The following is a 24,931-nucleotide window of genomic DNA, read 5'->3' on the forward strand; positions in this document are numbered from 1 at the left end:
GTGCTGTGGTGTCAGCTTGTCAGACTGAGGCTGTCTTAAGCATCCCAAAAGCACCCTCTTTCAGGCAGATGACTTCTGAATTGAGTAATGCTTTATTAAGAACTAGAAACAGTGAAACAGATCTGGCTGCATACTAGCAAGGAAAGCTTGCAATGAGGAGCTACAAGTGAGTACATGTTTATAGGATTACACCGTAGGGGTAAACATGGTGAAGATAAGAAGGTTTTCAGGAGCGGAAGACTAAACATGGCTCCGCAGCTGGCCTGTCAATGGAAACAGAAAAGACAGGCTGTACACAACATTACATGCATGGGAACTGAAGGTTTGAAGGGGAGCTAAGCCTTGGCCTAACTCATGTCAAGAGCCGTTGAGGGGGACCTGACATTCTGTCCCCTCTAAGCCCCCCCCCCCCCCCAGTGTCAGGAACCGGTCACGGTTTTTGAGGATATACCAAAGCAACGTTTTTTTAAAAAAAAAATCTGCACAGCCAATCAATTCTCCAATGGCTAACCAGAATCCTTGACAAGCAAAAGCACCACCTGGCTCTGCATACTTTCTAAAAACACCTGGCTGGCACCAGGAAAGGTGTTGGTGGGTGCCATGGCACCCATGGGCACCACTTTGAGGACCCCTGTTCTAGATCATTAACATTTACTTAACATGCAAAAGATTAGTATGTGACACTTTTTCCAGAAATGGCATTAAAGTCATGGAGAAAGTTCCCCCCCCCACATCTGCTTAATTTTACTTGTTGGGCTGCTGTTAAATCATCAGTTAAAACCCTTCTTCACAAGTTCACAGTTGTTAAATCTTGCATTCATAGACATTTTCTTAAACATCTGTTGTAGTCATATTAAAAGAGGATTTAAAATGAGAAAGGAGCAGAAACATGGTCTCTTGTGCTTAGTATTATAATACTGTTTGCTCTTCCCTTTCATGAGGTAGCCAGCGTGGCGTGGTGGTTAAGAGCAGTGGTTTGGAGCGGTGGAGTCTGATCTGGAGAACTGGGTTTGATTCCCCACTCCTCCACATGAGCGGTGGAGGCTAATCTGGTGAACTGGATTTGTTTCCCCACTCCTACACATGTAGCCAGCTGGGTGACCTTGGGCAAGTCACACTCTCTCAGCCTCACTCACCTCACAGAGTGTCTGTTGGGGGGAGGGGAAGGGAAGGGGATTGTAAGCTGGTTTGAGTCTCCCTAAAGTGGTAGAGAAAGTCGGCATATAAAAACCAACTCTTCTTCTTATTTGACATATACTTGCAATAGCCTTGAGAGGTAGACTAAGAGACTAAGTCCATGGACACCGCTGTGCTTTATGGCTAAGCAGTGATTTGAACCCAGATCTTTGTAGCCCACGGTCTGCTTGATTTTTGAACTACAACCTTATTCCTCCTCTTCAGTCTTGTTACGTTCAGGATTTCTCTTCCTCTTAAGTCCTTAATGTTCAGTATTTTAGCAGTTTTTTAGGATTGTCAGACCTCCTGAAAATGAAGAATACTAATTTTTCTTTCTTTTAGTTCACAGTTGTGTCATATGAAATAAAACCCTGAAACGCTAACATGGGGAAGAAGCGAATAAAGGGAAGACAAGTGCAGCCAGATGAGTCAGTGGAAGTGCTAGGTATGATCCATAACTGCCTGTTCATTGGGTAACTCTAGGTAAGGGAAAGACTTATAAAAGAGCTTGCTGTTTCCCTAGCAGAAAGGTCAACCATCACAGATGTGTTGAGAATGTGGCAAAGGTAGGACATAGGGTTGAAGCTGGGGGAAAGAAGCTATGAATGCCATATGTCCAGGGTGGTAATTATATTGGCCTTCAGAAGTTTAGACAATTTTTTTAAAGTCTGCATCAGATGCCTTTCCTTTAAGAATTAAAAGATAGAAAAAGAGTTATTTAAAAGAATTAATGTTTAACCATTCAGAATAAGCAAACTGTTAGAAATGTAAAGATGTTTTTAACCTTAGAGAACAAACTCATTATATTGGATCCTATGAAAATGATCAGAGGGTGTTTACAGAAGCAGCTGCTTACCTCCAGCCCCCTAGTTGCTTAGATATAAGATGTCTTCCATTTGTGGAGGGACTGCTTTATATCTTGTGCTAGAGATGTTGTGTGGGAAGTATAAAATTCAGTCCAGAGATATTGTTCCTCTTGCACTAGACTCAAACAAAGAGTTTCCTGTTGTAGCACTGTACAAATTGTTGCGGAAGAGCACTGGTTTCTATGTTCCTCCAACATGTGGTTCTTGGGATCCATTCTTTACATATCACAACTTCATCTCAACCATTCTCCAATGAGCTGTTGGTAGCATACATAGGGTTGTGTCATGTTGTCACAACTGCCTTGAGGGAGGGTTTAGGCTGTGAGACTGAAACATGCCCAAGGCTGACCAGAAACCTGAACCCAGGTCTTTATAGTCTAGCACTGTACTTACTATACAAGCCATGATAATGATCTGTAGTTCCTTCTAACTGTGTTCCTCACTTTGTGTATCTTTTTTGATAGACCCTGTATGCAAACACCTGCGCAAAGGATTGGAACAAGGTAACCTGAAAAAGGTGTTGCAGAATGTGGACTGGAATGCCTGCCAGGATTGCCGTTCATCGGATAGTGAGACACGTGAGAAATGTGAAGAGGAGGAGGAAGACAGGCCTTCAATATGGTTGTGTCTCAAATGTGGCCACAGGGTATCTTCTCCCCCCTTCATTACATCCATACCAAAGTTGAAATATGTATAACTAACGTAACTAGCACAGTGTTATCTCTTACTGCTGTGTATAACCCAGATTTGGTCAAAACGTTAACTTGATTAACTATGTTTTCGTATTTCTTGTTGTCAATGTTTCAGGGCTGTGGCAGAGATTCTAAAGAACAGCATGCTTTAAAGCATTATGAAACGGCAAGATCAGAGCCTCACTGTTTGGTTCTCAGTATAGACAATTGGAGTGTGTGGTAAGTTTGTCTGGTTTCCAGCACCACTTGGAAAGACATGTTTGTTTTTCTTGCATGAAAGCTGTTGGAATGATCCTGTAACCCTGGGTACATGTGGCGTTAAATTACCATTCTGATTATCATTTCTGTCGTGCTTTGTTTTTTATAGGCTTCCTCAGGAATCGATAGACTTAAATGTGGGGTATAATTTTTTTAAAATAAATGAAATATGCACTTTCTTCTATTTGTCCCTTAAGGGGGTACATGGGGAGTTGTTATGGCACTGGTCATACTATTCCCTGAGGGCCAAACTAGAGGTGATAGTGTTCTTGTGGCTACTATAGGAAGACCACCACCATTTTAAAAAAAAAAATTAAGCACCCTTGTTCACCCCTGTGCACCTTTTCAGTTGCTGAAAATTGCCCCCCCCACACACACACACAGCTGTTTGAAGCACTTCAAAAGGGAAACAAGCGCATTGTACTGTTAAATAAATTTAAAACAGTGGCAGTATCCTTGTGACTGCCATGAGGACGTCATTATGTCTAGCTTGGCCCTGAAGTGGGTATAATCAGCATATCTGGAGCCAAATACACAGTTGTGGATCCAAACCTTGTATAACACCCCCACAATGGCACTTGCTGTGACAGAGGGTGGAACCCAATGCTGTTCGTGGAGGAGCCTGACAGCCCCCCCTCCCGAGGAGAAGTTAAGATGGTACTGTGGGCTGTAGTGTGGAAGGGAGGTGGTTTTGTTGTGATTTCTACTCATGCAGGATAAAAACAGCGTAAAAAATATGTTCAAATCTTACTGAAGTTTATCCTATGCTCCTTTATAAATCTGCTCATTAATTGGACTGGGATTTAAGTGTAGCTACTTTTCCTTTGGACAGCATATAGTATAATATAGCATAAACTGTGGGTGCCTACTCTTTTGTTTACAGCTGAACATTAGCAGGACTGAGAGAGAGCGGGTTGTTCCAGCAAGTCAGAATTTATTCTAAATCCTTGTATTGGGTTGCAGCCAAAGGTTTCTATTTAAACCTAAAGTACACTGTTTATTGTTCATATAGATTTTAAATGGAATTGGAATATTTTAATGAGTGTTGTACCTTTTAGTAGGTCTTATCATTTCAGTCATGCTGCACCCATTATCAAAACTCAGTAGTGTTGTTTGCAGTGGAATAAATGGTATTATTCCTCAATTGCTTACCAATAAATAAGCTAATTGAACTCACTGGGACTTGAATTGCTTGGTCTTTCTTTCTTAAATTAGCAAGGTTGGGTCATAGCCAACAGGTTCTAATAACATGGATATCGGACTCTTATGAGAGCAAAAGAACTGCAGTAGTGGTACTTCTGGTCCCTTTGTGCTATAACTACTGGTTCTGATTCATATCCAGGGCAAAAATCCCTTTATTTAAATTTATTTAAGCCATGCTGTACTAGCCCTGTAGTATTTTGAGCATAACCACACTCTTAAGGCTGAGTTTGTGTCTTTCTTCCCTTCCTTTGGTCTTTTTGGGGTAACAGGTGCTACCTGTGTGATAATGAGGTCCAGTACAACAGTTCCACTCAGTTGGGCCAACTTGTGGACTATGTTAGAAAGCAAGCTCGTGTGAACATCCAAACTCCAGGTAAGTTCCTACAACAGTAATGTCAAAAAGGACCTGTTTCCAATGTTTAATTGCCACTAAGCTCCTGGTTGGGAGTATCTTGGTTCTGGACCACATTAAACTGGTTTAGTAATGAATTCGTCCCCATCTTCCATACTGAGCTAGGAAAGCTAATAAGTCATCGGATGCATCAATACAGACATCAAAGTGGTTGGAGAATGTTCATGCACTTATATTCACAGTGACTAATCTCATATCACGTTTTTTAATTAATAGCCCCTATGTCTCAGCAGTGTCAGTATAGCAAGCATTTGAAAGTCTGACTCTTTTGTCTTCAGGAAAGTCTGCTACTTACCCACCTGCCCTGTTTGATGTAGCCAAGCTCTCTCAGGCTTCTGTCTTGCCTCCAACCCTAGTCATTGCACCTCATTATCACAATGGCAGGAGCCATAATCGCCTCTTTTGCATGATTTTGAACATTAATTAGCCTGCCTCCTTATGCTTTCTTGTCAGTAGTGTCAGCTTTTTGTTTTGTTTTTTCAACTGAAATGCTCTTGAGAACCACATGCACGGAATCCAGTCATCTACAATATATTACTGTTCTTGAACTTGTAGGGTTTAAAATCCTTCAGACTAATGGATTAGATCTAAAGTCCTTTTCCATGAGTGGAAGTGTAATTCCACATGAGCAAGAGAAGGGCCGGTTTTTATTGATTCCCCCGATTCCACTTCAGACCCGCCACATCTCACTCTGTGCTGATGATCCCATGGTCTCTAGGAATCACTTTTCAGGGAATTCAAGGGGTTGTGGCAGGAAGTGGGAGGTGGGAAATATCAATTTCTCAAGTAAAACTGGCTGTCCTATAGATCTAACCCAGTGTATTTATAACTCTACCTGTGGTATTAGTAAGCTCACTTGCATCCCTCGCTGACTGCTGTTTTAAAGTACGGATCAAATGATTTCATTTCAGCATCCACAGATGAACAGAACAATCAGCTGGAAAATAAGAAAATAAAAGACCACAGGAATGAGGAAGAGAGGGAGAAAAAAGAGATATTGATGAAAGACGACAGCCTTCACTTAAACAGCAATGCAGAAGTTACTGTAAAGGGTCTTTGTAACCTGGGAAATACATGCTTCTTTAATGCTGTTCTGCAGGTACAGTAGAAATTGTTGAGGTTCCAAAGTGACTAATGTATTTGCTCCTCTGATTATATCAATGCAGCATCAGGAGAACCGTTGGTTGCTAAATCTGTTCCACGAGATTTTATTAGCTGCCTCGTGTGCACTTAACCAGGCAGAAAGGCAGTAATACACATAGGGTTAGATGCAAACTAAATTTTCTATCAGTGGAATGGAACTTACCTGCCTCTTCCCCACTACAACATACTGATCTCCATGAAATGCTGCTTCTGTGGGATAGGGAACCATGGGGGGTGCAGTGGAAAGGGGCAAATGGTGGAAATTGCTAATTTAGTTTGGATCCAGCTACAAAGGTTTTTCTTACCATCTGAAATGACTTGAAGAGGTAATTTGTGGAGGTGTTCCATATCTGTGGTATTATTTAAAAAAAGCTTAGTTCTTGCATCTTTAATCAGAAGGACCGGAATCTAAGTCTCCTGTACAGATCTGAATGTTTATCTTGGAGGTTTATCTTGGAGACAGATTTCTTTCCGCTGTGCTGATAATCACCAACAACTAGAACCGTCAGGAAGCTGCTACTTATGAACAAGACCTTGCACACCTTATCTGAGCCCAGCCCCCGCCAAAAGACAGACAACAGCCTTCTTCACTGGCTATATGACAGCCCCACAGAGGTTACCCACTGTGCAATTGTGGCTGAGAAAGGCTGAGCTTACAGTGTACCATTTTTGACAAGTATAGTACAGTTGTTTGCTGGAGCATCTTCTATTTATTTAATGACCCCAGTTTTAAACAACTGCATCTAAAGTATAGGTTGCTGATGTATACATACACTTGCACAACTCCAGCCGCTGAACCTATTTGTAAGTGCTGTAAGTGCTTTCCTGTAAGTGCTGTTGCGCTAGGCTTGGATCCCACCTAGAATTTCCACAGGTATGTGAGGGGGGAATTTTTGCTAATTTTCCTGTGTCAGCACAAAACGCTGCTCCTGAGGGACTGGAGACCCCCCCCCCCAAGAATATCTGGGCTGAATATCAGGTCTCCTACGGGGAGGGGGCCCCTGACCTGGATGGCCCAGGCTAGCCTGATCTCGTCAGATTTCAGAAGCTAAGCAGGGTCAGTCCTGGTTAGTATTTGGATGGGAGACCACCAAGGAATACCAGGGTTGCTGTGCAGAGGAAGGCACTGGCAAACCACCTCTGTTAGTCTCTTGCCATGAAAACCCCAAAAAGGGGTCGCCATAAGTCGGCTGCGACTTGAAGGCACTTTACACACACACGGGGAGGGGGATTGGCAAAAATCATTCCCCCTCCCCTTGTGTCCATGGAAATTCTGGGCAGGATCTAAGCCCTTAGGTCCACCTTACTTCAACAGAGCAAGCCGAGTGGGAAGATTCGAGTAAGTGAAGCAGACGTTCTTAAGTGGTCAAGTTGCTAAAAATTTCTATTACTTCCTAAAGAATTTATCACAGACACCAATTCTGAGAGAGCTGCTGAAAGAGGTTAAAATGGCTGATTCAACGCTTACCATTGAGCCTCCAGAATTCTCAATAAAGGTAGGTGGGCTTCTGTCTTGTGGTGTGTGCAGGTGGTTAGGGGTTATTTTTTCAAAAATGACTATTTTCCTTAGAAATACATTTCCTTGGGTATTGCCTTCCAGCTCCCCTTGGTTTGATCACTGGTTAGTCTCCAGGGGTAGTCCTTAAAACAGGCGTGGGGAACCTTTTTCCTGCCAAGGGCCATTTGCACATTTATAACATCATTTGGGGGCCATACCAGGTGTAGATCTCCCGTGGGGGGGGGGGGAGAGGCTAGGGTTGCCAGCTCTCCGGCCACCACCTGGAGGTTGGCAACCCCAGGGAAGGCCACGCAGAGAAGGCCTGGAGGGCGCCCTTGCTCCTCCCCCCCTCCCAGGCAGGAGGGCAGCCAGCAGTGGGCCCGAGCAAACGAGGTGCCGGGGGGCGCAGCCCGCAGTCGATCAGCAAGGGAGGGAGGAAGGAAAACAGAGAAAGGAAAAGGGAGAGAGGGAGAAAGAAATGGAAAGAGGGGGAGAAAGAAAAGGACGGAGGGAGACAGACAAAGAAAGAGACAGAAAGAGAGGGAGAGAGAAAAGCCTTTCCCCACACACACACACACCCGCCGGCCCCACGCGACCTGGCCCCAGGCTCCATGCCATCCCACCCCCAGAGTCCACAAAAGCCCCCCCAAAGCCTGATCGGCTCCTGCGCGCATGCTGTGCCGCCGGGAGCCGCGGGCCTCTTTCCCCCCCCTCCCTCTCGCTGCTCAACAGCTGACAGGCAGCAAGAGGGGCTTATAGTGTGCCCCGGCGTTCCTGCACACTGCAGCTATAGGGGGCAGCCTTGTGGGAAGCGTCCCTCCCTCTCCTCTCGCCGACCAACAGCCGTCAGTCTGCGAGAGGAGGTCCAAAGGGCTCCGCAGCGCCCCTGAAAGCCGTGGCCCCAGGAACACCCTCAGGGAGGGCTGCCCTGTGCCACACCTCTGTGGCAAGTCCCCAGAGCTCCTGAGGGCCACAAAAAATGTCCTCGGGGGCCGCATACGGCCCCCGGGCCTGATGTTCTCCATCCCTGCCTTAAAAGGCTGAGAATTACTGTGTTGATTTGACAAAGCAAGACTCTGTAAAGCTATGGGAAGTTCAAGAATCCTTGAGTTTGGGGCAAGGCTAGATTCAAGTTTGAGTTCACACTGTGATTGCATACCATCAGAATGTGCTTCACAGTAGATGGAAGCTAATTCACCTCTTGCGTTACACTCCTTATTTTCTCAATATGTAACTTTTTGTGGGAAAATTGCCACTTTGGCTGGGATCCTACAGACAAAATATTGTATTGTTACTCATTAGTAAGTTCCAGTTTAAATTACCATTCTGAGATGCAAGGGCAGATCCTGACCTTGTTTTCTGATTGTGGAAAACTATTCCATCAATGGGGGAGGGCCTTTCATAGACACACACACACACACACACACACACACACACACTGCAGAACCAAAATTTGCCCTCGTGCTGCTCCTGATGGTCCACCAAGCCATGGAGGTATGGTTTTGGGTGGGAAGGAGGAAGCAGGAAATCTTGCTTCCACAAGTACAAGAGAGGTGGTGTACCATAATGATTATGGTAGGCTAGGACCTGGGACAATGAGGTTGAAAAACCTGCTCAGCTTTTCAGGTGACCTGGGCCTGTCACAGTCTTTCAGCCTAACTGGAGAGCCAGTGTGGTGTAGTGGTTAAGAGAGGTGGACTCTTATCTGGAGAACCAGGTTTGATTCCCCACTCCTACATATGAAGCCAACTGGTTGACCATGGGCCAGTCACAGTTTGCAGAATTCTCTCACCCCACCTACCTGACAAGGTGACTGTTGTGGGGAGAGGAAGGGAAGGCGATTGTACCCCTTTCACACCCATTAAGGTAGAGGAAAAAGGGTATTAAAACCTACTCTTCTTCTAACCAAACTCACAAGTTGGTTGTGGAGAGGGTACGTTAGGTACAATTTCTGGTACATTCTTTATGCTTTAACAGAACCTTAGCAACTTTACTGCATTAACAGTTCCATGAAAACATCTTTTAAGCATTGCTTTTATGTGCCTACAACGCTTTCTCCAGACCCTTTTTTGCTTGATTTTATTGAAAGTCTTCCTTAAGGTATAAAATAAGGAAATCGCAATCCTAAAGCAACTTCGTGTAATCGATCCCGTTCAGAAATAACTAGCGTAGGAACTTTCACTCAGCTGTCCTTTTTTCACGGCAGTTAGTTTACATTTGCCAAAAGAGATGCTTATTTTGCTTAGGAGAGCTGGTTGTTTAGATAGGCTTATCAGATATGAATAAATGAGTGGGTTATGTTAAATAGTTCTGTTGCTTTTTGTGTGTGGTGTGCAGGAACCTCTGGTGGTTAAACTTGATCAGCCAAGACCCCTGACACTGGCAATGTGCCAGTTTCTAACAGAAATGCAAGAGACTAAAAAAGGAACTGTAAGCCCCAAAGAACTGTTCTCTCAGATCTGTAAAAAGTGAGTATCTGTCTCTCTTCTGTGGTAATAAGGATTTTGAAAAACCTGTGTATTCCAGCAGTGGAGAACTGTATTAATATTCTGGCTCCTGCAAATTATCTTTATGTTTTAGATAATCCTAAGCATCGGAGGGCCTTTGCTTTGGCCCATTTTAATGCCCCCCCATCTGTTCTTCTTGAAGGCAGATATGCCCGTATCCCTTACGAATTTCGCCTCTGTCCTTGTCAATCTGGAATGGTGGAAACAGTGGAACATGTTCTTTTATACTGTTCATTCTATCAAGATATTTGCAATATCCTTATCAATTCAATTTTGGTTAGCTTCCCAGACAGAGCTAGAGATAGTTATTCTACTCTTTTACTAGATGATTGTGTGAATGACATTACCTACCAGGTTGCTAGATTTTGTGCCAGGGCATGTACAATAAGGCAGAAGATGTCATAATGTTCCGCATGATAAATAGACTATTTTATTAAGAGCCGTTATAATTAAATTCTTTTTTCAGCTGATCAAATTTTAGACATTATTTTAAATATTTATGAATTTTTTTATGTAAGCTTGTCTTTGACCTTAATAAATAAAACGAATGAATGAAAAAACCTGTGTACAGAAGCATTAATATCTTGTGCTAACTTGCACAAAACATACACTAGGCTAAATGGCCTGTAACGTCCTGCATATGGACTCTGGAGCCATCTTTAAAAATAGATGAAATATTTGCTACTTTCCAGTGCTCTGGTACCGAGACCGATTTTAGTGACAAGTTAATATTTTAATTATCTCTGAGCTTTACTGTTTTCTTTATAGACATCAGAATTCAAGTTCCTTTAGGAACATCAGTCATCTGTAGTATGTTTAAATTTTGTTTGTTGTGTTTTCCTATCAGTGTTATAGAATTCATGGAGGAAAGGGGTATTCATGGCTACTAGTTAAAATGGATACTCGTCATGATGCATACCTATTCTCTCCAGGATCAGAGGAGCTTGCCTATTATCTTAGGTGCTGTGGAGCACAGGCAGGATGGTGCTGCTGCAGTCATCTTGTTTGGGGGCTTCCTAGGAGCACCTGGTTGGCCACTGTGTGAACAGACTGCTGGACTTGATGGGCCTTGGTCTGATCCAGCAGGGCTTTTCTTATGTTCTTATGTTCTTAGAGTTATGTAGGACCATAGGGCTTTATCTTCCCCTAGCATGAACAGAGGAGTTCCTGCTACGTTCTACAGAGTTCTCAAAGGTTGCCTGATTCTCTAGCACAACTTTCAAGTTTAATACGAAACTTTTCCTAACCAAGTTACTTTTGCATTGTTTAGGAGCTAAACAATGCATGTTGGTGTGCATATATGGCTGTATCAGATGTTAAGGCTTGTAACTTGTACCCGTGTAACTTTTGTTTTTTCAAATAGAGCAATACGCTTTAAAGGATATCAGCAGCAGGACAGTCAAGAGCTGCTTCGCTATTTACTAGATGGAATGCGAACCGAAGAAACTCAAGTATGTATCGAGTATAGTATGGGCCCCAAACTCCCCATCTCCTTTGCGCATCATTAAGGAGAATCAGGTAGCCCCATGTTGGGGTGATTCTAGTGATTCCCTTCTACCAAGTTTTCCTCCAACAGAGAAAGAATTTGTTCAAATAAGAGAAAAAAACCTTCTTCGTTAGAAAAGTTCATTGGAAGTGGAGGTCTTTTTCTCCCTTGAAGGACGACTTAACAGAAGGTAGTCATAGGATCCAACCCACAGAGTTTGTGGGTTTGGGCCATCAAAATCTAATCATTGTGAAGTCTCCTTGAAAGTAATGAAGTGGACCTCCCTTTCAGTCCTATGTACTTGTGAGTACGTTTCATTGATCTCAGTAGGACTTGCTTCTAAGAAAACAGCATATGATTAGGCTCCCAAAACTGGATTCATCTATTCATAGTGTTTTGAGTTATGTATTCTAGGATGAGTTATGTATTCTACACATGCAACAGAAATATGAAAAATATATGGATCCAAATGTCTGCTTACTGAGCAGATTTTTCTTGCTTCCCCATTCCTTCTGCAGCTCCGAAATGTTGCTCCTCAGGGTTGGGGGACCTTTGGAAAAAACATGGGGTATAACATGGGTTCTGCAGTGTGATGGAGGAATAGAGGGACCTGCCTTCGCCCTCTCCCAGAAGACAATTTTGAATCCAACCTAGAACACAATGCACGAAAGTTCTTACCAAATTCTTCTACTAAGAAGAAACTTAAGCTCTGTTGTGCAATTAAACCAACTCTTTAGTCTATAATATTAGCAAGCAGGAGGCAATTCTCTTAAGTAAATCAGTATTTTCAACAAAATAAAAGAGTCTCTTTCTCAACTAACCTACCCTTGTTATTTTAAGCATAATCACAAATAATGTCTGGATTTTGTCCTGTGTGCACATGAGAATCCCGGTGTACACCCCAGAAATGTTGAATAGGCATGTGTATATGATACATGCTGTTATGAATATTTTTGTGGTGTAATGATTTGCAGATTAATTTTGCTGTTTGTCTTTTATGGTGGTTAAAATTACACTTTGAAAAAAGGTTGTTAGCTTTATAAAACAGTTAACAATTATGCTTGCTTTTAGAGGATGCGTGCTGGTATTTTTAAAGCACTGAATAATTCTGGTGACAAAGAAAATGAAGAGCTAAAGAAGAAAATCAAAGGTAGCATGAACTTTTACACTTGTTCACCACTTTTGATGTTCTTTGGAAAGGCTCCTGATACTTATTGTAGTTTATTGCTTGGCTTACATTTAAGTAGCATGATTGCAGAACTATGCTTTAAAAAAACAACATAACTACTACTTCCTTATATTTGGCTCAATCTGTATGCCTCCTGTACATTAATTTATTTTCTATGTGTGTGTACCCTCAGGCTTTTGGAAGGCTAAGCCACCTTCAACTGCAACTCTACCAGTAAATATTTGCTCTTAATTTGTAAGGGAAAAAAAAAAGGAAGATATAGTAAAATGAATAGGTCATTAAAAGAAAAAGCTGGGTTGTATGGTAAGTTACATCAGTGTAGTTTAACCCCATTGGTTTATTAAGCTGTTTTCTATCAGCTACTCCGTACCCACAGTGGTCAGCTAGGATAATCCATAAACTTTCCTCAATTGGCATCGATCCTGCGCATTTGATGGACCTAGGGCTGGATAGAGCAAAAGCTATAGTCCACCAACACTGGCATGATATGGAGCTTCAGTCAGAGATTGCACAACTTTCTGGGGGGGGGGGGGGTATAAGGACTTATTACCTGTGTTGGCAAAGCCATGGCCCCATATCACTTCAACATTACTTCACCCCAACTGAGATGGGCATTCTCTAGAGCACGATTTGATGCCCTCCCCTCGGCTGTTCTCCTAGGTAAATTCTTAAATCAACCTAGAGAGCTGAGAAAATGCCTATGTACAGCGGGAGCAGAAGAGTCCTTGTCACACATTTTATTATACTGTGAATTTTATTTGGAATTTAGAAGATCCACAATAGAATCCTGGTTACAACAATCTGGCCTTTTACATCAATCTATAACCAAAGAGTTTAATTATTCAATTTCTGCTCGAGGATAAAAATCGTGCTATATCTTATGATGTAGCTAAATTTTGTTGGAAGGCCATTACCAAAAGGAATGCTCAAAAGAAAAAGGGTTATATTATTGGTTCTTGTAGGTTATCCGGGCTGTATAACCGTGGTCTTGGTATTTTTATATTATTTGTGATGCATCAGATGACGAGTGATGGGTGAAGCAAGGTATTCTTGGGGTATTTGGTATTTTAATATGCTGATAAATGTATTTTAACCTGTCTATTTTAGGATATCTTATTTTATTCTCTCTCTTTTTATTTAATGTTATAATGTTATATATGTAGCTGTATTGTTTTATAATTCTATGCTGGCCATTGGCTATAACAATAAACAACGATAGTGTAGTGACTTGATGGAAACTATTTGTCACCATCAGCCTCTTACAGACCTTAGAATGCCCAGCTGAAGGTTGCAGGACACTCCAGAGCAGAATGGCATTGAGGAGGGGATTTTAGCAAGAATCACCTGTCCAAGGTTCTCTCCTTACTGCACCCCCTGTGTTGCTAGGCATCCTTTTCCTGAAGGCCGTGTGGTACTCAGCAGGGGCACTTTGGGAGAACACAGGAAGTGGCTATGGAAGCAGGGAACCCAGTGACATATAGCTTCCATCCCATTGCTGCATTGACTTAACTGATTCAGTCCTTCCATAAAGATAGTTTCAGAGGGTAGCTGTGTTGGTCTGCAGTAGAACAGTCCTTTGCATCCTGAGTTGCTTCTTTGCAATCTTCTGGCTGGGCTATAAGGACTTGGAGGTATAAGGACCCAGGTTTCCATTCTGACTTGTATCTGGCTAAGAGAGCTTTAACTCAAAAGCTGATACCCTGAAACTCTTGTCAGTTTCTGAAATGATATGGGACTTGAATCAATCCTCTGATTCAATCCTCTGTTCAAAAGGTTTTCGTTCAGTATCTTTTGAGTGTTCGTTCCTTTTAAATTGCATGTTTACCAGTTCAGTCTTGTTTTGTCCAATTTGGAAACTGATGGGGTTTTCAAACACAGATTGTGATAAAGCGGGCCGATGGTCTTATGTTTATTTATTAAAAACAATTTTTCTTTTAAAGTTTAATTGGGCATGAGATTAAGTCCTTGGGTGCCTCTAAAACAAGATCTTGGCATGAATTAAATGAGAGGGATGTATCACTGTGTCATTTAAAACTGAGTTTTATCTCCATTCCTTTCTTTTGCCCTGCTCAGGATTTGTAGCTATTTTTATTTGCTCCCAGGATGTAGTTTGTATTTTTCTGGTTCTGATCACTTTTGCATCATAATGTTTTCTAAAAGTCCACATAATGGTTCTACGAGATAATTGTATTACCTTGTTTCTCTTTTCAGAGTATGATAAGAGAAAGGCACCACATAGCTTTGTGGATCGTATTTTTGGAGGAGAATTAACAAGTACCATCATGTGTGAAGAGTGTAGAACTGTAAGGAGGTTTATTTTTTTTAACTTATGTTTATTTAAATGGCAGGGACTCATTATTGCTCAACTCGATCATTCAGTTTTGTAGCAAGAGAATAATTTGTTGCTAACTTTATACATACAAATAACCTTTGGTTGGATTCTGACATTACTTTCTGCTAAATAAACACTTGACTTGAAAGATTTTCACTTAGCAACGGAAAACTGCAGGCTGCAACCTTTGGTACTTACCTTATTCCATTTCCGATGTTCTGCTTTGTAAACATAATGGTTCTATATCTATAGATAGGGTGATTCATGGAGCAGCCATAGCTTGTTTTAGGAAGGAAGAAGCAAAGCAAGTAGCAGAGTATATAAAGGTTTTCATGGAGCTGTGAGCAGTCTTGCCTTATGATTCTTTTTGATCTGGATGTTGGGCACGCTCTGTTAATTTTGATGCCTGAACAAACATATGTAAGAGAGCTGTAGAAATAATTGGATGAGTCTTTTGGCTAAAAAAAATGATAATGCTTTAAAAGTTGCAATAGATTTCTGATGGGGTTAGCTGGCTGGGGTATGATTATGTATTTATTACCTTTAGCAGAAAAGGATATTGCTCTCTCTCTCTCTCTCTCTCTCTCTCTCTCTCTCTCTCTCTCTCTCTCTCTCTCTCTCTCTCTCGCTCTCTCTCTCTCTCTCTCCCTCTCTCTCCCTCTCTCCCTCTCTCCCTCTCCCCCTCTCCCCCTCTCCCCCTCTCTTCAAATTTAAGAACGGCTGCTTTGAATTCACACAAAAACAGCACTGGGAGTTTGTGGGGGTTTTCTTTTTTTAGAAACTAATTTAATTCTGGTGGTTTAGAAGTAAACTGAATCTTGCATATCTTGGTTCTGAGATCTATTGTTTGTTTTAAGCAGGCTTAAATGATTCAGGTTGTTTTTGTAACAATAGGTCAAATTATTTATTTCAGGTTTCTTTAGTTCATGAGTCATTCCTTGATTTGTCACTCCCGGTCTTAAATGATCAGGTAAGTATAGAAGGATGGCAAGGTTGGTTGTGGTTATGAATTGTCCATGAAATCCAGGCTTTGCTAAATAGATCCTGAAGAGTGGGGAATGGAAGGTACATTATACAAATGGAACAAAATAGAAATAAGTAACAGCAACATTTTTGTCATCTTGTTTTGAAGAAATCGGAATGAAGAAAATTTTGAAAGAAAGCTCCTTGTGTGTGTGTAAAGTGCCGTCAAGTCGCAGCCGACTTATGGCGACCCCTTTTTGGGGTTTTCATGGCAAGAGACTAACAGAGGTGGTTTGCCAGTGCTTTCCTCTGCACAGCAACCCTGGTATTCCTTGGTGGTCTCCCATCCAAATACTAACCAGGGCTGACCCTGCTTAGCTTCTGAGATCTGACAAGATCAGGCTAGCCTGGGCCATCCAGGTCAGGGCAGAAAGCTCCTTAGTAGGAGCTAAAGATAATTAAAAAAAAAAACTATTGTCATATGGCAACTGTTTTAATTGAAGGTGCTGTTGCTGTCTAGGGCAAAGAGAAATAAAAGGGCCACACCAGTAACAGGAGATAAAAGCCTTCTTCAGGGGAATCTGTAGTTATTGCAGTAGTCCTTCAAATGAACATAAATTCTGTAGTAAGTTGCTAATGAAAGAAGTATCTAGTCATGGCAGTATATCTCTAATGACTAGATACTGAAAGAAGTATCTAGTCATGAAAGAAGTATCTAGTCATGGCAGTATCTCTCTAATGACTATATACTGGTATATAGACAGGTTCCCTGAAGAAGCCTTTGAGTGAAACACAAAGGGCATTTCAATTCTGAGTGTAAAAAAACCAACTTATTTTGCACCATTGGCCTTGGCCTTATTTTTATCCGATGTCTAGGGCAACAACAAAACTCTCAAGCCCTCAAACATCCTTGGTGCAATGTTTTGTGTTCAATGATGAGTTTAAAATAAAACCAGCACTACGATAGTAGCGCATGCTGGTTAGTGTGGTGATTTTGTTTAATCAGAAGAGATATCCACAAGACTGATTTGGACAGAAAGCTCTATCCTTTGTATTGTGAGCTGAATGAGTCCAAGTTGATCGATGGAAAGATAAAGAAAAAGCCATCATTTCCCAGCCAATGATTGCAAATAATAATTTGAAGTGGACTACGAGCTCTTTCCATCTTGGAGATTTTCTTCTGTATTCGATAGCGCAATGAGATAGATATGAGATGAATCCAGCATGGTGGTTTGGGGCGGTGGAGTCTGATCTGGAGAACCGGGTTTGATTCCCCTCTCCTCCACATGAGCGGCGGAGGCTAATCTGGTGAACTGGATTTGTTTCCCCACTCCTACACACGAAGCCAGCTGGCTGACCTTGGGCAAGTCATTCTCTCTCAGCCTCACCTACCTCACAGTGTGTCTATTGTGGGGAGGGGAAGGGAAGGTGATTGTAAGCCGGTTTGATTCTCCCTTAAGTGGCAGAGAAAGTCGGCATATAAAAACCAACTCTTCTTCTTCCTGTCCCTATATTGAACTCGTTCATCATTTTCTTTTTTAAGAGTGATAAGAAGAAAACAAATGATAAAAATGTTAAAAAAGTACAGGAAAAGGAGATGGAAGATGAAGACAACAATGTGGAAACTGACAGTTATTTGAAAGAGAGAGATGAGGCTCCTGGGACCAGTAAACACTTCCAGAAGAAGGCAAAGAAAATGGCCAAAAAGCAAGCAAAGGTTGGTAATGAGGTGGGGCTGCAGCGAGGCATAAAAAGAGCCTTTTGTTTTGTGCCACTGCCCCAGTAACTTTGGTGGGCAGGGAAGTGTAAAGCAATTAAGCAGTTGTGTTTCTTAAATGTATTTAATACTAAAAAGGATTAGTTTTAAAAAATTAAAAGCATCAATATGATTCCTTTTGGAGTGAGTAGCATTGTTTTACCGATGTTTGGTTTTCTCCAGCTTTTGCTTATGTATATTATTTTTACTATATGAACTGCTTCTAAGTGGTACTCCATATGCCATTCACACAGTGTTTGAGAAGACACTTCAGTATCTCTAAATTGCAAGTTATACATCTGTGTCGTGGATCTAAAAAAGGCTTAAAGCAGAAATACCTCAAAGGTTTCTGCTTTCTTCCTCTCTTCCCCAAGCCCCCTCTCCAACTGTAACCCTTTGGCAAGCGAGCACGGAAAGATATTTATGGTGCTGTTTATGAGGCTGGAGACTAGTGTCAAGGGATTAATATTTTTAAGAGGAGTGCACACACTCCTGTGTAAGTCACTGTTGGAGGACAGGTGGATGCATGACCAATAATACTGCTCAAAACTGTGACTAACAATGTGATGTTAAGAATCAAATTATTCTTTAGGTTAATATATTTTCAAGTGCTCAATTTAGGTTTCACCACCTGTTTGTCATACCTAATAGGATATTATTACTTCAGGCGATTTAAGGTATCGTCATCTACTCGGATGCACTTTTCCTTCACAGTGACTACACACACTGCATAGAATTCAGTTTATATGAACTTTATGTAGTATAATCTGGGTTGTATCAGATGACATCCTATTTACATACGAGAGGGATAGAATCCATATTGGCTGACTTGCCCCTTCACAAGGTTCCCATGACCCCAGCATCAGGGTTTTTTTTTGGGGGGGGGTGTTGCAAGTTGCTGTTGGGGAATGCGCTGTTGGGAAGGGGCATCTGCTTGGAATACTCTGTATTTAATCTTTTGTACAACACACACTGAGAGTATTGACCTTTTGAATTCCCTCTTAAGTTAAGTATATTTAACTTGACAGAATCAGCGTCGACAGCAAAAACTTCAAGAAAAGGTGATCCATCTAACAGATCCTTGTGTCACAGAACAATCTGAAGTTTGTCAAGATCGCAGTAAAGACACAGAAAGTAGTACTGAGGTTACTGACCTAAAACAAGAGGAAGAATCTTTAAACCAATGTGAAGAACACTATGCAGATGAACAAGTAAACAATGGTGGGCAAGAGGTAACAAAAGAGGTACAAAACACAGAAAAATGTAGTGAAAATACAGAATGTTGTAACAAAGAACACTGTGCACATGAAAAAGAAAATGATGGTGGACAAGAGGTAACAAAAGAAAAATGTAGTGAAAATACAGAATGTTGTGACCAAGAGGCAAACAGTGACTCTGTTACGGATTTTCCCATAAAAGATCTGTTTTCTGTTGTGGAGTGTGTGAATAAATTTGATCACCTGTCTCTCAGGGTAGAGGAGATTTCTGAGGAAGAGGAAGAGATTTCTGAGGAAGACAAGATGGCTAAGGAAGACGAGGAGATGCCTCACATCTTTAACAAATTATCCTTGGATGCGGAGTCTGATAATATGGATATCACATATAAACTTGATTCTGATTCAAAAACCTATGAAATAGTAAATGAGGACTCAGAAACAGCATTTTGTACTTTAGCAAACAGGGAACTGATGAGCACTGAAGAAGGTTCGGTCTGTCATTGTTTGTATCAGTTTACTCGTAATGAAAAACTCTGTGAAAATAATAAACTTCTCTGTGATGTATGCACACGAAGACAACTCTGTGGACCAAAGAATGCTGCAACAAGTATGCTAAGTCATTTCTTACTGGCTCAACTTTGTATATGTGATTACCATTAGCAGTCATTTTGTTGGAAAGTCTCACTTCCATAAAAGTATATAAGAGTTTAATTAAAGCATTTTTAGCCTGCCTTTCTCTGAAGCGGGATTTAAAGGATGCAGTTTCATGTAGCATTGTTGCATGCGGGGCTAGAAAATTGCGATTACCAATGCAAGGAAAATATGCAGTTCACGGAAGTAACTTTTTGAATGATGGCAAAACTGAATGGGGGTCATGTTTGATACTAGCAGTTTCTACATTGTAACCTTTAGCATAGAATTTGTGAGGCTTGTCTGGTGAGGCAAATCTTACTTTGTCCCCATAGTTGATCAGAGACATGAAAAGCGGCAGGGCTTAAATTTCATTGTAGAAGAAAAAAGGACGTGATTAGCCCTGTCGTCGAAATCAGTGGGACTTGGAATGCTTAAATGGGGGTGGGGGAGTGCTTGCCATTCAGACTAGATTTGGGCAATTTAACAGCAGGTGGTATTGTTGACTATCTTATCAATCATGTTCTTTTTCTCCCTCCAGATGCCAAGAAACACATATACACTAATGCCAAAAAACAAATGCTTATTTCTCTCGCTCCTCCAATTTTAACACTTCATTTAAAGAGATTTCAACAGGTATAATTAACTTTTTAAAATCTTCCATTGTTTCCTTAAGTCCAGTACTCCTGGGTTTATCACTTCCTGGTCATGGCAATTGCTAACTGCTAGAAAAATGAAACTCAGGAGAGTAGGAAATTGGACCAAGTGGGTTGTCTGATTACATAGATTTGTAATACCCAAGCTTATAATTCAGCATGTTGCCTTCTGCTGGTTTTCTCCCAGGCTCGGTATAATCTCCAAAAAGTGAACAAGCACATCAGATTTCCTGAAGTAATGGATTTGGCACCTTTCTGCTCAGTTAAGTGTAAGGTAAGCATTTAGATTTCATGTTTACGCACAATCCAGCAAAGGTTTTTCTACAATACTATACAGCACAGAGCCTATCTTTCTTCCGTGTATATGACATGGGCAGTGGAAGAAAAAAAGGAGGGGAATAAAACCCAACCTAAAAACAAAAGTTGGGTACCCAAGGTTGGGTGAAAAGAAAATATATATAAGTCTATGTATAAATACTGAAAGTATAATTTATTAGAAGCGCTGTATAAAAGTTAACATGATTTAGAAGCATTAAAATAGCACAATGGCAATAGTACTGCTTTACTAGGTTGATACCTGCTCACAGTATTTGAGAGACTTATACTAACCAGTATTACAACAAGAACCTATTATACCAGATGTTTGAGTATTTGGGAATAGAATTTACAACATATACACAATCCTGGTTGGGTTTGAACGGTTTGTATTTGTATTCATTAATGTATTTCTGTAAATGTGTGCAGGTTTACAAAGGGTTTTAATTAACCACTGATGAAGGCCCCATAAGCCGAAACGCGTTTGGTATGTGGTTATAGTTATCAACCTCAGGAAATGCCGTTGTGCTATTTAAATGCTTTTAAATAATTTTAACTTTTATATAGCGCTTCTAATAAATTATACTTTCAGTATTTATACACAGACTTAAATATATTTTCTTTTCACCCAACCTTGGGTACCCAGTATATGACATGGGCATACAAACCAAAAAGCTAGAATTGGCCACAGTTGTAAAAACACACCATTCAGTGGAACAGCATGTATATTCTCTTGCTACCCCAAAACTGAATGTAGAACTTAATTGGAAATGTTGTTGCCAGACCAGAAAACTGTCTCCTAATTTTGCTGTTGTCCAGACGTACAGAATTCCTGTCAGGGTCTAGAACTGAATGGCTCCTGCCTAGGCCGACCTGCATGGGAGGGAAGAGATTGGGGGTGGGGGGAGAGGTCAGGTAGATCTTAAAGAAGTCTTTGCTCCAGGACTAACAGGCTTCTGGAGTGGCCTTCTTCTGGGCCAACTACCAAAGGTAAGAAATGCTTTATTGTTTCAAACTAAGGTCCATCTAGTGCAACACTCTGCCTCGCACAATGCCTAGCCAGATGACCTTGGGAAGTTGTCACTCCATGTAATGATAGCCATGTTGTTTGTACTGTTACCCTAAGTAGGCAGTCTCCAGTTTAGTTTTTGGCCCCCGTTCCTTCATGGCACCCCTTAGCGGGAGGAGAGGTCCCACTGCTTACAGTGTATGCAAGCTTGCGCACCATTGTGCACTACCTGCACGTCCTTCCTTGGGGCACTGGGCAGCATGTTCAGCTGGGACCACAGGTGGCACTCACGAGTGGAGGAGGGAAGGGTGCATGGGTGGGTGGCAGGGGAGGAATATAAATGGGGTATTTTCATTGGTGGCTGTGGGCCCCTCATAAGTCTTGAGCCCTGGCAGCTGCCCCACCTCAGGGTATGTATATACATGCTTGCACACACTTCCTATCTCAGGAGGATTTCAGAATGAATGTTCTGTGCTTCATAGTGTATATAGACCACCCAAAGTGTAGTTACAAAATTAACAAGGTCAAGGCATGGAGTGAGGACACGTCCCGTTTCTCTCATATGGTGAGACACAATATGCGGGGGGCAATACTAGTGTTGCTTCGTGTGCTGAGGTGTGATGGTCTCTAGCATCTTGTTTGGCCTCTTGCGCACCATTCTTAACTGCAGCTAAATAAGCCCTGCCCTTTAAGCTAGCTGGATGGGAAGTCTCGTGGGAATGAGAGCCAGTAAGGTATAGAGATTAGTATATTGCCCCAGGATCTGAGAGAGCCAGGTTCAAATCCCTGTTCTGCTATGAAACCCATTGGGTGACGTTTGGCTGGTTACTCTCAGCCTAACCTCCTTCACAGAGTTGGCAACAATGTACATTACCAAGAGCTCCCTGAAAGAAAGGTGGGATGAAAGTATACTAAATAAATAAACATGTGGAAAAGAGTTTTGAGTTCTTGGAAAGGTGAGCCTGGTAAGTGGAATAAATTCCTTGCTCGCTCGCTCGCTCTCCACCCCCAGATTTCTTAAAGATTAGCAAGTTGAAGTTAATGCCACAAGGGTGGGTAGCTGAGGCTAACCATATCTTCATCTACTGTGCTGTTGGGAGTGCTTGGGTCCACTGGCAGTTCTGTAGGATGCTCCTGTGTTCCACTTCAGTTTTAGATCCTACCTAGTTGTGTTTTGCTCCTGGCACCCCATCCCTCAGCTTACTTTGGCTTATAGCACCTGAAACTTAACACTCTCTGCCCACCCTCCAAAACCTTAACTGTGCACGATGATTCTTGGAATTCTCTGCATAGGATAGGGGAAGGAAAAGCTAGCTGTGAGTCCCTGGAAATTCTCTTCCTTCTCATTAATGTGATATGAAAGCAGTGGAAAATCAATATCCGATGAGGTTGGAGAGAGGTTTCAGAGAGTTATGGTTTCCATTGCTTCTGCCTTCAGAGGTGATGGGTTCAAGCTTCCTCTCGCAGATGGTCAGTAGTGCTTTCTTTTGCTTTTAGGTAAAGTTTTCTTATTCTCCATGCCCTCCTGTAAATGTTTGTCTTTGTGCTTTCTCCCTAGATTTTCTTTGCCACCCATTTTTTCCACACGTTTGTTTGTTCAGAAACTTGTGATTTTACGTGTCCCTCCCTCCCCAAGTTCTTTGTGTGGATGTAAATCAAAGTCATGACACTCACAGTATAATTCCATTTTCTACTGAGAAAATCAGTGGGGATTTGTATGTTGCATATACGCAGCATTTTTGCCGTGGATTAAAATGAGCTTTCAGTTTATATTGTTTAGGTTTCTGATAAAACACTGACACATGACGCTGCCTTATATTGAATCATACCCTTGGTCCATCAAAGTCAGTATTGTCTACTCTGACTGGCAGCAGCTCTCCAGGGTCTCAGGCAGACGTCTTTCATGTCACCTACTTGCCTAGTCCCTCTAACTGGAGATGGCGGGGATTGAACCTGGGACCTTCTGCATACCAAACAGATGCTCTACCACTGAGCCACGGCCCCTCCCCTGGCCATGTTTTGCATCCTTATCTTTGTGCTGCTTTGAGCAAGACATTAAACCCCTTCTAGCTTAGTAGGAATACACTATCATTTCCATAAAGGTTTGCTGGAAGTAGTCTGGCTTTGTAGAGAAATGATAACAGTGGATAGCACAGAGTAACTAAAAATGTTAAAAGTTCAAACATGTTTATTGAAAATAGATCAAACTACTTCAAGGGCTCTGGATATATAATTCTCTATTCACAGAATGTTGTGGAGGGGTGTCAAAGAGTATTGTATGCTTTGTATGGTGTTGTTGAACACAGCGGTACTATGAGGTCTGGCCACTACACTGCGTACGTGAAGACAAGAGCTGCCAATAACCAACTTTCCGATCTTGTGCTCCATGGCAAGATTCAACAAAGTAAGTAGGATATATTAACTTGGAATGCTAGATGAAAGAAATTAATTCCTGCAAGATAATGTAATAGTAGAAATACATAAGATATTTTTTGTTGTTTTTTGCAGCTTCAGAAATGGAAGCCTGTGAAGGACAGTGGTTTCACGTTAGCGATACCCATGTGCAAGCAGTACCCGTGTCAAAAGTGCTGAATGCACAAGCATATCTCCTATTCTATGAGCGACTACTATAAATGAGCCACTTGATCCTTTTTCAGAAAACTAAATTAAATGAAACCCAGGGAAGTTGTATCAAAACTATAATCACGTTCAGTCTGTTGAATATACCATGTACAGCTGTTCCCAGTCACCTCCATTTCAACAGAACAAATTTACCTTCATGCTTTTAAATAAAAATACTTTAATAAAATGAATCTTGTTTCTCTTCCATAGAGTAGCCAAACAGGACTGTTAGTTTAACAAAGGGCATATGCATCTAGACATTCTTCCCATAGCATAAATTCTGGTCCACACAGATATGCAAGAAATTGAAAACTTACCATATGGACCACAGAGAGATCACTATGAGTTTGCAATCTTTTTCTTTAATTTGGTATCATGGGTTAAGCAGATGCCAGTTTTAGAATGCTTATTAGCAGTGTTACAAAATAGCTTATGTACTAAAATAAATTGAAGTAATTAGCAAGGGTAGAGCATTTCTAGTTGAGATGCTAAAGAACCAGTAGACACTGACCTTGGTAGATCAATGACCTCAGTATAAAGGTAGCTTCATGTATTAAAGTTATCATTGCTGGCATTATAGTGTGTGCAGTTACTAAACGTGATTAATTTCTAGCGCTTGGGCTATCACGTTTTCAGGGACATTCACCTGAAGAATTTACAATGCAAGATTATCTAAGAGCAAGCCTTGTTTGCTGAGAACGTAGTTTAAACAGCTAGCTTTTCACATTTTTTTTAAAAAAGTACTATCAAGTCACAACTGAATCATAGCAACCCATCATGGGGGTTTAGCGTTTTAGAAATATACGGGGCTAACAACAAGCTGTGATGTAACAAAAACCTTGTTTTATTACATTGACCTTAGTTTTAGGTGGAAAAGCCTATGGGATACTTTTGGAACTTAAATGGACAAGGAGAGCAGATATTACCCTCCCTCAAAATCAGTTTTTTAAACTACAAAGGGAAATAAGAAAAATTTCTATGCTTCTAGAAACCATTTTAGG

General features: G+C 41.4%; 1 protein-coding gene across 1 annotated transcript; it reads left to right on the forward strand.

Annotated features, from left to right (window-relative positions):
* Positions 1 to 1,507: 1,507 nt before the first annotated feature.
* Positions 1,508 to 24,082, forward strand: USP16 (ubiquitin specific peptidase 16). Its single transcript, XM_056858461.1, has 17 exons — positions 1,508 to 1,621; positions 2,507 to 2,688; positions 2,850 to 2,953; positions 4,465 to 4,568; positions 5,519 to 5,706; positions 7,151 to 7,246; positions 9,586 to 9,716; positions 11,119 to 11,206; positions 12,313 to 12,391; positions 14,642 to 14,733; positions 15,676 to 15,732; positions 17,269 to 17,442; positions 18,510 to 19,305; positions 19,870 to 19,964; positions 20,172 to 20,258; positions 23,556 to 23,712; positions 23,817 to 24,082. The coding sequence occupies exons 1-17, from the start codon at positions 1,561 to 1,563 to the stop codon at positions 23,939 to 23,941; spliced, it is 2,616 nt and encodes an 871-aa protein (XP_056714439.1). The 5' UTR covers positions 1,508 to 1,560; the 3' UTR covers positions 23,942 to 24,082.
* Positions 24,083 to 24,931: the final 849 nt, after the last annotated feature.

This window comes from Euleptes europaea, chromosome 12 (assembly GCF_029931775.1).
Source record: "Euleptes europaea isolate rEulEur1 chromosome 12, rEulEur1.hap1, whole genome shotgun sequence".
NCBI lineage: Eukaryota > Metazoa > Chordata > Lepidosauria > Squamata > Sphaerodactylidae > Euleptes > Euleptes europaea.

What these genes read in the sequence shown, in the direction of transcription:
- USP16 (XM_056858461.1), top strand. Translation starts at nt 1,561, where the DNA reads ATGGGGAAGAAGCGAATAAAGGGAAGACAAGTGCAGCCAGATGAGTCA. An exon ending in ATAGACAATTGGAGTGTGTG is followed by an intron (nt 2,954 to 4,464) that starts GTAAGTTTGTCT and finishes TTGGGGTAACAG; the next exon opens with GTGCTACCTGTGTGATAATG. An exon ending in TGTGAACATCCAAACTCCAG is followed by an intron (nt 4,569 to 5,518) that starts GTAAGTTCCTAC and finishes ATTTCATTTCAG; the next exon opens with CATCCACAGATGAACAGAAC.